Below are 14,071 nucleotides of genomic sequence, written 5' to 3'. Positions count from 1 at the left end.
CTCTTCCCTGGCAGCTCTATATATAGCATCCTTCTCCCAATATACCCAGCATCTCTCCTCCACGCATGTCCAAGCCATCTCAATTTTGCCTCTCTTGCTTTGTCTCCAAACCGTCCAACCTGAGCTGTCCCTCTAATATACTCATTCCTAATCCTGTTCTTCATCGTCACTCCTAGTGAAAATCTTAGCATCTTCAACTCTGCCACCTCCAGCACAGCCTCCTGTCTTTTCGTCAGTGCCACTGTCTCTAAACCATATAATATAGCTGGTCTCACAACCATCTTGTAAACCTTCCCTTTAACTCTTGCTGGTACCTTTCTGTCACAAATCACTCCTGACACTCTTCTCCACCCACTCCACCTCTCTTGCACGCTCTTCTTGACCTCTCTTCTGCACTCCCCATTACTTTGGACAGTTGACCCCAAGTATTTAAACTCATACACCTTCATCACCTCTACTCCTTTGCATCATCACCATTCCACTGTCCTCCCTCTCATTCACGCATATGTATTCCGTCTTGCTCCTATTGACTTTCATTCCTCTTCTCTCCAGTGCATACCTCCACCTCTCCAGGCTCTCCTCAACCTGCACCCAATTCTCGCTACAAATCACAATGTCATCCACAAACATCATAGTCCATGGAGACTCCTGCCTGATCTCGTCCGTCAACCTGTCCATCACCATTGCAAACAAGAAGGGGCTCAGAGCCGATCATTGACGTAATCCCACCTCCACCTTGAACCCATCTGTCATTCCAACCGCACACCTCACCACTGTCACACTTCCCTCATACATATCCTGCACCACTCCTACATACTTCTCTGCAACTCCTGACTTCCTCATACAATACCACACCTCCTCTCTTGGCACCCTGTCGTATGCTTTCTCTAAATCCGCAAAGACACAATGTAACTCTTTCTGGCCTTCTCTATACTTCTCCATCAACATTCTCAAAGCAAACATCACATCTGTAGTGCTCTTCCGTGGCATGAAACCATACTGCTGCTCGCTGATCATCACCTCTCGTTTTAACCTAGCTTCTATTACTCTTTCCCATATCTTCATCCTGTTTCTGACAGTACTATTTGCCTACATATATCTGGTATGATGGCATACATCTGTAAGCACAGTCTCCTTTGTAACTCACCTCTTTGCTGCTAGGTCCTCCCTGCTCACTGTCCTCCTGACCTCCTCCTGCCTGCTGTCATTCTGACCTCCCCCTACTTCCTTAATACAACAGCATATAAATGTAACACTCATCATTACCCATACTATCCTGCTCAGTATTAAGCCTGCATGACAACCACAGGAAATACAGACTGCAATATCATATCTACTAAGTCCTAATTCTTACAAGTTTTAACCTACTCTTTCAGCACAAAACAGTGCCGGCTTTCTCCTCTCATTTTGCTTATGTTGACTTTGTGAATGAAATCTAATCTGAGTTCAATAAAGTAGTTATACATTTGCGCTAATACAATTAATCAGCCTTCAGCACACATGGATTTTAATTTTGTATGGATTTTAATTTTGTCCAATTGCCCAACCAGGTAAAACTCCTGCATTCTAAGTGAAAACAAAGGGGGTACCTATTATAAAAGCTGATATCAGGAAGTCAAAAGACTAACTAAACCACCACAATCACACAAAAGACTATTAAAATGAAGTAATAAACCCTATATTGATGTTAAAACACATCTCTACAACTAATCCTCCATTGTCTCACTGGCCATGACTGACCACCTGGGACAGCTAACATAATATATGACATTTTATATTGTTAATGAAAAGTGTTGAGGTAACAGGTTACAGTAATGCATTACTTTTAGCAGTAACAAAGTAATTTCTAATAGGATTTCGGTAATATTATTACAGCTACTATGTCAGGTAACGCGATACCAGCCCGAAATACACCAGGCACGGATGTGGTGCGTCACGTAGGCAGAGCAGAGTGGGTATTTTTGGCTTGACCGGCCAGCGGAATTAGCCTTACAAATGTAAATGTCCCTATCAAGTGACCAACGATCGGTCGACCAATGACGATGCTGGTAAACACGGAAGTGGGAGTTTTCCTATTGGCCGTGAATCGATTCACACGTTAATGAACGTAATATATTGCAGCTTGTGGATACTACTGAGATGCCTCATTGCAAAAAAGTCTAATTCACAAACACCAGCACTAATAGCCACACGCAGTTAGAGTGGTGGTAACTGAAGCACATTCATAAGGGGTGTCACACCCAGACTTTCCAGTGATTATGGCAAATAAAAATAAATTGGCGCTATTTAACTATAAATAATCAGAGTTTGAAAAAGCTGTGCACTACAGCTGCTGTTCATGCAACCGATGTCAAATCAGTCACTTTTTAAACACAGTCACGCAAAAATAGCCGCTTTTTAAATGTAGTTGCAGTCCAGCCATATACTAGGTTTTAATCCAGTCTTGTTTGTTGCATGTGGTTGCCTGTAAACCGTGTTTTCTGAGGAGTTTTCTGAGGAGATTTCAAGTAAGTGGCAAATGTTTTACTGGTACTGAATTAATTAACACGATTGTTTTAACTACAGGATTGTGGATACACATTGATTTATTTTAATATGCAATGAAAATAATAATAAAAATAATACAGTAGGACTGTATGTTTGGACTGTGTGTTTGTGTGTGCTTCACAGCAAGGGCAGCACGGCGGCGCAGTGGTTTGTGTGGTCGCCTCGCAGCAATAAGGTCCAGGGGTCCGAACTCTGGAGTTGTCCATGTAGGTCAGGTGAATCGGCCATACTTAACCTTCCCTAGGTGTGAATGTGTCAGCCCTGTGATGGACTGGCGGCCTGTCCAAGGGGTTTCTCCGCCTGCTGCCCAATGACTACTGGGATAGGCTCCAGCATCACATGAACCTAATTAGGATAAGCGACTTGGATAATGGATTGATGGATGGACGGAAAAAAACAAAAAATAACCCACAAGGTTGCATTGATGCGTTGCATTGCCTCTGATAAAATGAGATATTTATTTTGATCATTTTTAAACAGATTGTACTCCTGTGTAGAGAAAGAAAAACAGACCAACCACATAAAAATAGAGATCAGCAGCACGGGCAACCACGCTTGTGCACACGGCTTCTGTGGTCAGTGTAGTAGCTTCAATTGATTATAACGAACACGTTCTGCTGCAGCAGACATGTCACTCCGCGGCCGTGCCTGGTGTATTCAGGCCCTAATTTAAGTGCTTATTGTCTTTTTTTTTAAAATTCAACCACACTGTGCCACTTCCACCAGTGTGCCACCAGAAAAGAGTATTCCCTGAAGCATTTCTTGTTACTGAAATTCGATGGCTGAGATGGTTGCAGAGTCTGAATCTGCATTTTCGAAATGGGTATATGCCCATTACTTTCAGTTTATCAAAGAAAAAGCTAAGAACATAACTTATCAAGACTGTGATCCTTTGTATGCCTGCCCATCCCTGTGTCCAAGTTCTAATTGTTCTATATTATCACACTATTGTAAACATAAGCAGTTATTATATGCTGTTTCAGGTCTACGGCTTCATTAAGCTTTATAATATTGCCTTCCACTGAATTTGTAATGAACTGCAATAAACTTGCGCTTCTGTGCTTTGAGTACCCACAATTAAACATTACCCTCTTCCAATTAATGCCTAGTTGTACTTCTGCGGTTATTTTGGTGAAAGTAATGCAAAAGTAGTGTAATCAGTAACACATTACTCTACATAGAGTAATATTGTAAAGTAACATTACTTTCAAATGAAAGTAACTATTAATGTGCAATACATTACATTCTGAAAGTAACTTGCCCAACACTGGAAATTAAATGCCAAGCCATAGGTTCAGCTGGCTCATGGTGCCAACTCTCATGCATCTGGCATGTGACACATGGTTTCACCTTCAGCCTCACGCTGCCCACACAATGCTCACGCAAAAGCATTGCAACCGCAACAGAGACGAACAAGCAAATATATTACAGTCAAATTCTTTCTGGTAATGGATAAACCAAGCAAATGACACTGACTCTAGAAAATAGAGATCAGATCTAGAAAATAGCAGAGTATTCAAAAACTGGGTGTTTTATAAGGGTGTTTCCATGAGGCAGAATCTTAAATTACCCTCCGAGTGGTGCGCTATGCTTATCTCTGTGTTGATTGGACAGCTGCTCAAGTTCACAGCTGGGGTGCCTAGAAGGCGTTCAAGTAAGGCAGCCACACTCCAACTAACCTGGCATGAACCAAGCCAATGTAAGTAATTAGAACAGGTATAAATCATGGATTGATTAACTAATGAACCCAGGGTGTTTGTCATATTTGTTTTGAATAAATACTCTGTAAATTACAGAATAAGTTTAGACTAGCTTAAACTATGTAAATAGCTAGGTAGCTTACGTTAGCTGTCTAACAAAGTGCACGGCAGAGAGAAGAATGAAAGCAGAGTTTTGTTTTTTTATTTTTGGTGGAACAGCTTGTTCTATGTCTACTGCAATCTAATGCGGATGCAGAACAATTCTTCTCGACCGTTGGACCAAACAAAAGAGTGTAGAAATAGACTTGCACTAGATGGGACGCTGTCGTCCATTATGTGCATCAAAGGTAATCAGATTGAACCATGTTGCAACAAATACAAACTGCCAGTAGAAATGGTAATCAATTCCAAGTCTTGCTGCTTATAGTTGTCCCTGTGTATGTGTGTGTGTGTGTGTGTGTGTGTGTGTGTGTGTGTGTGTGTGTGTGGGTGTGTGTGTGTGTGTGTGTGTGTGTATGTGTGTTGGCTATGTGTCTGAAGTAGGACAGTCTTGTGGTATTTTGTTTATTTTCATTTTTTGCTACCATTATGTTTCTCCTCTTCCTGTCAACCCTTATAATTGTTATTGCCTTTTTTGTGAACATTCAATAAAACATAGTATTGATATTGGAAACATGACATCTTTGACTTTCATTAGTGAATTAACCTTTGTGCCATTTAGGTTAGTGTATGTCTAATATTGCGAGAACTGTGAGCGGAAGTCCTGGGGTGGCGTAGTCAAGGTTAAATGTTAGATATTAACTTCCGCTCCCACCACATCTGTAAACTGCATACTTTTTAAAGCCCTGACAGTGAATTGAGTCCAAATATGTGCACGCAATTAAGTGCGTGTACGCGTGATTAAGCCCATGGCATCAAAATCTGACTCCAGCAAGGTACCCAAAGTTTTAAACTGTTAGCTAGCAAGCTATTTAGCCAGCATTAGAAATGAAAGGGCGTGCTGTCATCTAGCTGACATTAGTTAGCTAATGTTAGGTATGGCAAATGTTAGCTTTAGCTAGCTAACGTTAGTTAGCTAAACTAACGTCAGAAAGGCACTAGTCAGAAAGGCACGAACTGATGAAGCCTCTTGGATGAGAGGCGAAACGTCTTCACGGATATATACCAAGTCCAGTTGCACTTGATTCAGTTCCTTTGGATAACCATGACCTGGATGAATGAGAACATTCACAGACATGTAGCTAAACTAACTTAAGGCAAAAGTTAGAAACCAACATTCGTTCATCTGTAGACACATGACACAATTTAATTCAGAAACTCTGAAGGTAAGACAGTAGAGCGTATTAAAATAGCTAGATAGCTAGATACTTACATTAACCTAAACCGTATCCCTTGGCTTGTGCAATGCACGTGAGCATAGACTTTAATGAGGACACGAGCCACTGAAATGAGACAGGCGGACAAGACGTTCAGATAACGTCAAGGTTAAGAGAAATGGCATGGTCTACTTTGGGGATGTCTGAAATCGGATTGCAAGATTCTACCAGGCATAACTATTGGAAATATATATTGTAATATTTACGATTACATATAAGAAGGATACATGAATGTTTCGACCCCCCCCATGCGCAACCTGTTTCTGAACTCTTTTAGAGGGGTCCAAGTCTTAATTAGGGGTCAGATCCCCCCATCCCCCTATAATGCGAACAATGTACATTGATGTGTCCTTCCGCTTCCGGTGTGGGAAGATGGGGGCATGAATTCACGTTTGCAGCAGCCTCACTTAGTACCGGTGTGGGAAGATGGCGGCCGAATTCACATTTGCAGTGGCCTAACCCACTGCTGTCGATGCAGTGTTTTTGTCCATGTCTGCGTCTAAATTTTTGTCTTAATTTGTTGGCTGGGAGAGCTGGCGCTGGATCGGCTGTGAGAGCTTGGTCTGCTGCGCTGTGGGCCCAGGGACCGCGGCCTTGCCCGGAGCTGCACACGAGGAGGTAACACTGAGGGCAGTCTGACAGGACACAGAAGCGGGGGCAGGCTCAGCTAACTGCTAGCCCATGCAGACCGGCAGTTCCAAGAACACTGAGGGCAGTCTGGCGGCGACTTTACCTGGTGTTTTTGATGTTGTCATGTGGAGTGCGGGAAGGTGTGTCAAGAGTGTCTGGCTGGGAAAGCTGCTTATCCTGCTCTCAAGGTCTCGGGGATGCTGGAGTCTATCTCAGCAGTCATTGGGCGGCAGGCGGGGAGACACCCTGGACAGGCCACCAGCCCATCACAGGGCCCACTGGTAACTAGCCTTACTATATTAAGTTACCTCAAAGTTAGAGAAAATACATTATTTTTTTTACAGGAGGCATGCTCTTAGAAAAAACAAGATTAATACTACCCTTGCTTAAGTTACAATACAATTACAATGAATATTCAAATACAATAAAAGGTATGTCTGAAAAAGACAGTGGCTGGCTAACTCATGGAAGTGGTTAGCTTAGCTTAACAATGGCAAAATGAGAGGAAGAGAAGAGCCAAAGGGGGCGTGGCATAAAATGGGCATGTTGTGAGATACTACAGGCTGCAACCAGAGCTTGTTGGACAAGCTCTGGGTCATTTTTCACTCTTTTTTTAAAAAACTCTAGAACACGTTTAGAGAAATATTTACGGCATCTGTTAGCTGGCGAGTCCTGTTTCTGCCAATGCAGACCTCTAACATCATGTAGCCACTTTATTGATGATATGACATCCTTATGGCTATTTGTTCAAACTATCATTGTTCAGAAACATTTCTGTAAATGTTACTAGATCTTCTGTCAGCAAATTGCCAAACAACTTTTACGAAATATCCGACTCAGATATTCACACACATTACGTTTTTTGTTGGGCTTCACATAGGCTTACATTTAAAATTATATTCGGGGCTTCACTCAAAACATTCCCGGCAAAATGACCTGGCGACGCCGATGCATGTGAGAATGGGGTGTGTAGATACCCTCCTTGTGTCACCATATCACCTCAGTACCAGCAGCCCCACCTAGTTAAATGGCAGCCAGCTGCCACTGAATATCAGTAATTAAATTATGTCAAATATAGCTCTTTAACTTGAAGGAATGAAAAGGTGTTATTGGGCTATACAAATAAAATCTACTATCTTTACAAAGGCGATGCTTTTTATCAGGTTTTTCAAGAAGAAAACAGCACCCCCTTGCGTCCCATCTTAAATGTGCGTGTGTGTGTGTGTGTGTGTGTGTGTGTGTGTGTGTGTCCTCTGCCCTCAAGAGGCCTTTGTTAAGCTCTGGTCTTATTGGCGGGAGCTTTTGAGGGGTCCTAACTTTCCTTCCCAAACCCCACATCACGACCAACTGTCAGATGAGATTGTCTTTCTATCGCTTGGCAATATCTGCCCTACAGAAGGCAAGGAGGGAGGCTTAGCTTGCTCTTGTGAGAAACTTGTCTCCAGTAGGGTTTTTACTGTGCCTTGGATGGAGAAAAAGAAATAACAATGGAGATCATAAACAAGCAAACAAACAAGCAAATAAACAAATACACTGGGGAGTAGAAATAATTGGACCTGAATCCATGAGTCTCTGGGCCTACTGCATCTAGCCAGTTGACAACATCTGAGATTTTTGGCTTAGATATTCAGATAGCTACCACTTATTCTAAAAAAAAAAAAAAAAAATTAGATCAGATGTAGGGAGAGCAGAGGGGACCATGCAAAAGGAGAAAGAGAAAGGATAGGTGAATGAGAATATATTCAAAAAGACAGCTGAATCTCTCACAGCAGAATTATCCCCTGGCACTTTTATTTACAGTCAAAAAATTCCTGCCAAATCAAAGAACTGATCAGAACCAGTTTTGGCTTAATGCTCTGGCCTCTCACTATGTTGGAAAACTGTCATCTTAGCATGCCGACTGCTTTACTGATTAGCAGCGCACTAATGATTAAATGCCCGAGAATGTCACCCCAAGCAGCAAGCTCCGCTGTGCGTATGTGCACGTATAAATATGTGCGGTACGTGTATGGAATAAGGAGGAAAAAGTCGGGGGGAGGAGTTGAAGAGTTGGTTGGGGCGGGGATGAGAGACAGAGCTGTGAGTCATGCTGAATCCCTCCTACCCCTCCCTGCATCCATCCCCTCAGGTTAACAAACACAACCATTGTGTACCATCAGTGCTAAACAGCACTCTAGGGGACAACCCACTGTTGTTTTAACAACTGGTTTGTGAATGGTGCTCCATTCTTGAGTTATAGTTTTTGCAAGAAAATCATTGCAAAAAGGATTGTTTCATCTCACAAATAAAATTGATTAATTCTGTGACTGAATTATGTCACAAATCGGCTCAATTTATCCCCATTAAACAGCTAGACTGAACACACTGCTTTCCAACCTGATTGTCTCAATTTGTTGTAAACACAACTTGAATCAAATTATGCATTGATCTAGTACTCACAGTTAAATTTGCAATGCTTGCATTGATTAGGACAAATTATGTCTTATAGCATGCCAATGGAAGAAAATGTCTCCAGCTCAAATACCAAAAAAAATTGATATCTATTTGTAGGCTTTCACTCAAAAATATTTGGTTGCTTAATGTTAATTGCTTCCAATTCCAAATAATCCTGTAGACTACCACCTCAAAAGTGCCACAGGCATTAAAACAATGTTCACTATCATTACATGAAACTTTACCTTCATGCATTTATTTTGTAAATGTACATCTCACAACCTTGAGAAAGTCAAATTAATCTCCCTGTGCTATCAGGCACTGCAGAATGGAAGATAAAGTACATGTTTTGCCATTTCATCTCCATAATACACACATACATGCACAGGCACAGGCAGCATGTTCAAGGCCATTCTAGCATACACTGTAATCTTTCCGTCTTCAGCATCTACCCTTGCCCAACGATTATGTTGTCATGGCAACAAAGGTAAGCAGGGGAAGTAAACCCCCCCCTCCAACCTGACTCCATCTCTGCCCACACCTGGCTGTCTCTTTGTGTCTCACATCTTCTCTTGCTCATAAAGACTTTATACCAGACGCCTGAGCCATCATGGACTTGTGTTGACTTTCGACCACTGAACTATGGACGACACAATCCAGGCTCTGAAAACTGCAGCACTTTGCATAACACAGCCTTTGAAGTAAGTGTGTGTGTGTGTGTGGGGGGGGGGTCTGTATGTGTGTGAGTGTGTGTGTGCGCACGCACATGTGTGTGTCTATGTCCCGATAGGTAGAGTGTGTCCATGCACGTCCCTCCATCTTACCGAGTGTGTTTGCTTTTGTGACATCCTCTACATGTATGTTTGCAAATAATTTGCTATCGAGAAATGCCAAACTTTCTCTTATCTCAAAAAGACCCCTACCCCCCACCCCCCTTACACACACACGCACGCACACCCTGTGGGAAGCATAACAGCCTCTTTGAAAAGCAGGTCGAATGGAAGTCCTGTGGATATATTTTGGAGGGAGTTGTTCTGGGACTTAATTAGTAAAGGGTCCCACATTTGAAGGGACTAAGTGCCTATGAGCGCCACTCTAAAACTAGGACAACTAAAACACAAACACTCATGTCTTAGCACTAACACACACACACACACACACACACACACACACACACACACACACACACACACACACACACACACACACACAGCAGAGCAGAGGCAGTAAACCAGGTGAAGTGAAGATTGTGTTACTCGAGCTGATGACAACTACACTCATTATGTTACTGTAAGTGAAGTAAAAGCTTTGCACCACACTCAAAGCAAATTCTCCAGTGTAACATTAATGTGTGTGTGAACTTGGCAGCAAATACACACAAAATAGAAAACGTTACTTAATAATGTGAAAACCGTGGAATCATGGCACTCTTGAAAATGAAAATGCCTTTAATGTCATGGTCATATTAAGACCAATAAAACAAAGTCCAATGCATTTCGGCATCAAGCCTTCATCAGGGAGTCAAACAGATCTCATGGAACAAATGGCCCTTTTCTAGTCGTGCACCAGTAGTAACCTGCCACTTGGACATGGCGTTGTGCCCTAGAGAAGGTACAGACATAGTATACCAACTCCAGCAGATGGCGTCGTATTGGCCCACATCATTCATCAAAGCTGAATAAAGAGCAACATAGTGAATACAAACAATGGCGATGGCTACAAAAAACAGATAAATGTTAACAAGAAAGCAGTCAAATCTAGGTCCTCTGTATTTAGTAGCCAGTAATTTGTCAATCCAAAAGGCTTCCCGTTGGTCAAGTTTCCTTTGTTTATCACCTTTCCGTATGGAAAATGGGATTTGGTCAATGCCAAAGGCTTGTAAAGTGGATGGTTTACTGTTATGGAAGTCCAGATAGTGTCTAGCTATAGGGTAGTTTACATTCATGGTGCGGATGGCATATTTGTGTTCTGCTAACCTATCCTGCAAACGTCTTTTTGTTCTTCCAATGTTAACGACTTTGCAACTGGGACTATCTAGCTTATCGATCACAAACAAGGTTCTACAGTTAATGAAATGATTAATGGTGAACTTCTTTCTTCTGAAATGTGAAATCCATAAATGTCTTGGTCTGTATAACATTTGTGCAGTGGTTACAACAGTTACTCTCGTAGGACCCCTTGGGTTTTGGACACAACCGTATTTGCTGGGTTTTTGGTTGAAGATGGCTGTGTACCAGTTTTTCCTTGTAGAGTAGGGCATCTCCTAAAACTGATTAATGGTGGTACAGGGAAGATCTGACTTGAGTATATTGTCACTCTCAATATTACCCCGATTCCTATTTATAACCTGTTCGGCCTCTACTGTATGTTGTGACAAATACCACTCCATCTTTGGTTTGTTTAGGAGCATTCCTTTGCAGTAAAGTTTGTCTATCCAGGTATTTGGCTGCAGTCTATGCTTACTCTACTATATTCCCATTCCTGAAAGCATGACGCCATTTCCTTGGTTTTGGCCTCTAACTCCTTTTCCTGATCACAAATTCTCAGGCTCGTTGGAACTGGCCATAAGGCCCATTCTCGTTGAGCTAGTTTGGATGAAAGCTCCTGTCATGTAGTACGGTGTTTCTGTCTGTTGGTTTCCAAAATATAGATGTATGCAAAGTCCCTTGATTGTCTTTAAAGATCGTTAAGATCTAAAAAAATGTATGCTGTCCTTGCTGTAATCTAGAGACAGCCTGATGTTAGGGTGAATACCGTTCAAAAAGGCATGGAAAGCTTGTAGCTCTGCCTCTGACCCAGACCAAAACAAAAAAACATAATCAATATACTTTCCCCACCGGATATTGTGTTCAAGAAAACTATTTCTTTCATGGCTAAACACAAAGTCTTCTTCCCATTTATCCAGGTATAAACCTTCATAAGAAGGACTATAGCAAGCCCCCATAGCACACCCTTTTGTCTGTTTAAACACTTTGTCCTGAAAAATGAAAATGTTATTAATCAAAGTTCATTCTGTCCATGACAATAAGAAATTACTGGGTGGCATTTCAGATTCTGGCCGAGCACTTGAAAAGTGTCTGAGTGCTGCTAGGCCCTGTTTGTGTTCTATGGTTGTCGACAATGATTCAACACCCATAGTGGCTAGACCAGTCTCTGTTCCTGTTTTCCAGCTGCTTGATCTTGCTGAGCACATCAGTGGTGTCCTGAATATGAGCAGGAAGTGAAGGTAAAAATGGTTTTATGAAATAGTCAATATACCTTGACACTGGTTCAATGAGGCTGCCATTGCCTGGAATCACAGGTCTACCTGGGGGATTAACCTCACTTTTATGTATTTTTTGAAGCATGTAAAAAGAAGCCATTCGTGGATTTCCACTGTACACTTCATAACATATCGTATTCACAACATGAGGTATGGGCTGGGTCCGGATTGACTTGGCGTTCAGTCCGAGGTGCTTTGAGTAGCCCTGTTATAGTCTATTATGATATCCTCAGATGATATTAAAAATCAAATGACACAATGTCTTTCATTGAGCTGAGACTATTATTGCACTTGTTTTCTTTCTGGTTCCCAGATTTATGGAATCAATTATTTTGGAAAATGTGACAATATTGTCTCATCAAAATGAATATATTGTTGCTTCATTTTAGAGAATTCTTGGAACAAGTTCATTTGTATGGAAAATTAGGGAAATAACCTAATTTCTCAACTTTTTAAAGGCACTTTCTGTAATGTAAACAAGAGGATCTCCGTTACCATAATACAAACCACATGATTAGAAACAGTGATTACTCTCAAATTTATTGATAGGTTTCCTAATACAAGAGCTTACATTAAACAACAACTAAATCTGAGTTTCTAATGTTTTGTGATGCTGCGAAAGGTTTGTTTACATCGGTAATATTTATAAAAATTTGAGTAAAACAGGCCTATGTTTTCAATTATGCTCAATCTAGAGAGACAAAATTCTTATTTTCAGTTTATAAACTCAAACTCTTCAATTATATACACAAATGTGACTTAATTTTACATAGTAAAATAAATCTCAGGTTGGGCCTTTAAGAGTAATTTTTTTTTTCAAAACTCATACCCAACTTATAGTGTAACTAAAACCAGTCAGTGAGCACTAACTTCAACAGACAGCAACTGCGGTTCAAATCTTGGAGCAGCATTATTCTTTCAAACCCATTTTAATAAAAGCAACCAACCGACCATACAAGGACCTGGCTGCAGCTCACAAAATGGCTATCAGAGGTGTATTTGCCAGAAATTATACCATCCAAAACCATTTCATGGCAATTGTGTGTAATCAACCTGTATAGTCATCACATTACTGAAGCGATATCAAAGACCACCAAAAAGTCAGTACAGTTAAGCATTTTCACTTCATAATAAAAGGGACTTTATAAAATGGTTCTTTGCAGCGATCAGAGAGCTCTGGGCCGTAGCCGTTTTAAAGAAGTTTTCACAAGAAGCAGCTCATATGAGCAGCAACCTAAAAGATGCTGCCAACAGCAATTAGTGATTTGAGTGAGGCAGCAGACAAGAAGTTACCAAAACACTTTCTCATACAAGCTACAACACAGAGTATTACCTCAAACCATTGAATCCATAAAGTGCCCCTGGCACATTATGGATTCAAGTTTGGATGAATATTCCCTTTTGGAAAAATACCCTGTGCACCAAGCTAAGTCACTAACCCAGAACAGGATAGGAAATAATAAGGAGGAGGAAGAGGACAGGGAGAAGGAAAAAGGAAGGATAGGAGTGAGGGTGAAGAAAAAAGCAAGCGCAAGGGTGAGGAGGAGGCATAAATTATCATCGATAATAACAGTACAGCAATTACTTACTTGCAGTGCTTGTGAGGCCCGCTGAGAGTCTCAATGACAAAGCATTCCCCATCATTGAGGCAGTAGGCCAGGTCCTTTTCATGACAAGGTTTGAAATGTTCAGACCGCAGTGGAGGGGTGGTAGGAGACGCTGTGGGATAAACACAGGAAGATCCTCATTACTCAAATAATAATTAAGATTTCCATGCTGCACACAGTGGAACTGAGCCGCAGTGGGTTACCGCCATCTGGAAATGTCACGCCAAACTACAAGAGCTGCTTTTCTTTTTCAAAAGCATGTCTTGGAGAGAGAGATTTAACAGCAAATTTAAAGATGTACTGTATGAACTCTGCTCTCCTCCATAATGATTTAAAATCAGTAAATCGAAAGCAGACTAATCTGACAAATATAAGTGTAGTGATCTTTGTCATCATATGCAGTATGTACTTGAGACTTAAGTAATCATGAATTTGAACATCGTATGAGGCTTTTGAGTAGATATTTACTTTAAAATACAAAAAACAAGCAAAATATCTTGAAGTTGGTTTGGAGGA

At 41.2% G+C, this 14,071-nt stretch overlaps 1 protein-coding gene across 1 annotated transcript in view; it reads right to left on the bottom strand.

Moving 5' to 3' along the window:
- LOC130122476 (pro-neuregulin-3, membrane-bound isoform) overlaps window positions 1–14,071 on the bottom strand; it is a 583,791-nt gene that overhangs the window by 222,342 nt on the left and 347,378 nt on the right. The window contains exon 3 of the mRNA XM_056291408.1: window positions 13,538–13,667. Coding sequence (XP_056147383.1) covers window positions 13,538–13,667 — 130 coding nt within the window. The remainder of the gene's footprint in view (window positions 1–13,537; window positions 13,668–14,071) is intronic.

The sequence above is a fragment of the Lampris incognitus genome, chromosome 13 (assembly GCF_029633865.1).
Source record: "Lampris incognitus isolate fLamInc1 chromosome 13, fLamInc1.hap2, whole genome shotgun sequence".
NCBI lineage: Eukaryota > Metazoa > Chordata > Actinopteri > Lampriformes > Lampridae > Lampris > Lampris incognitus.
The sequence above is the reverse complement of the archived record's forward strand: the minus strand, read 5'-3'. Positions and strand labels throughout refer to the sequence as shown.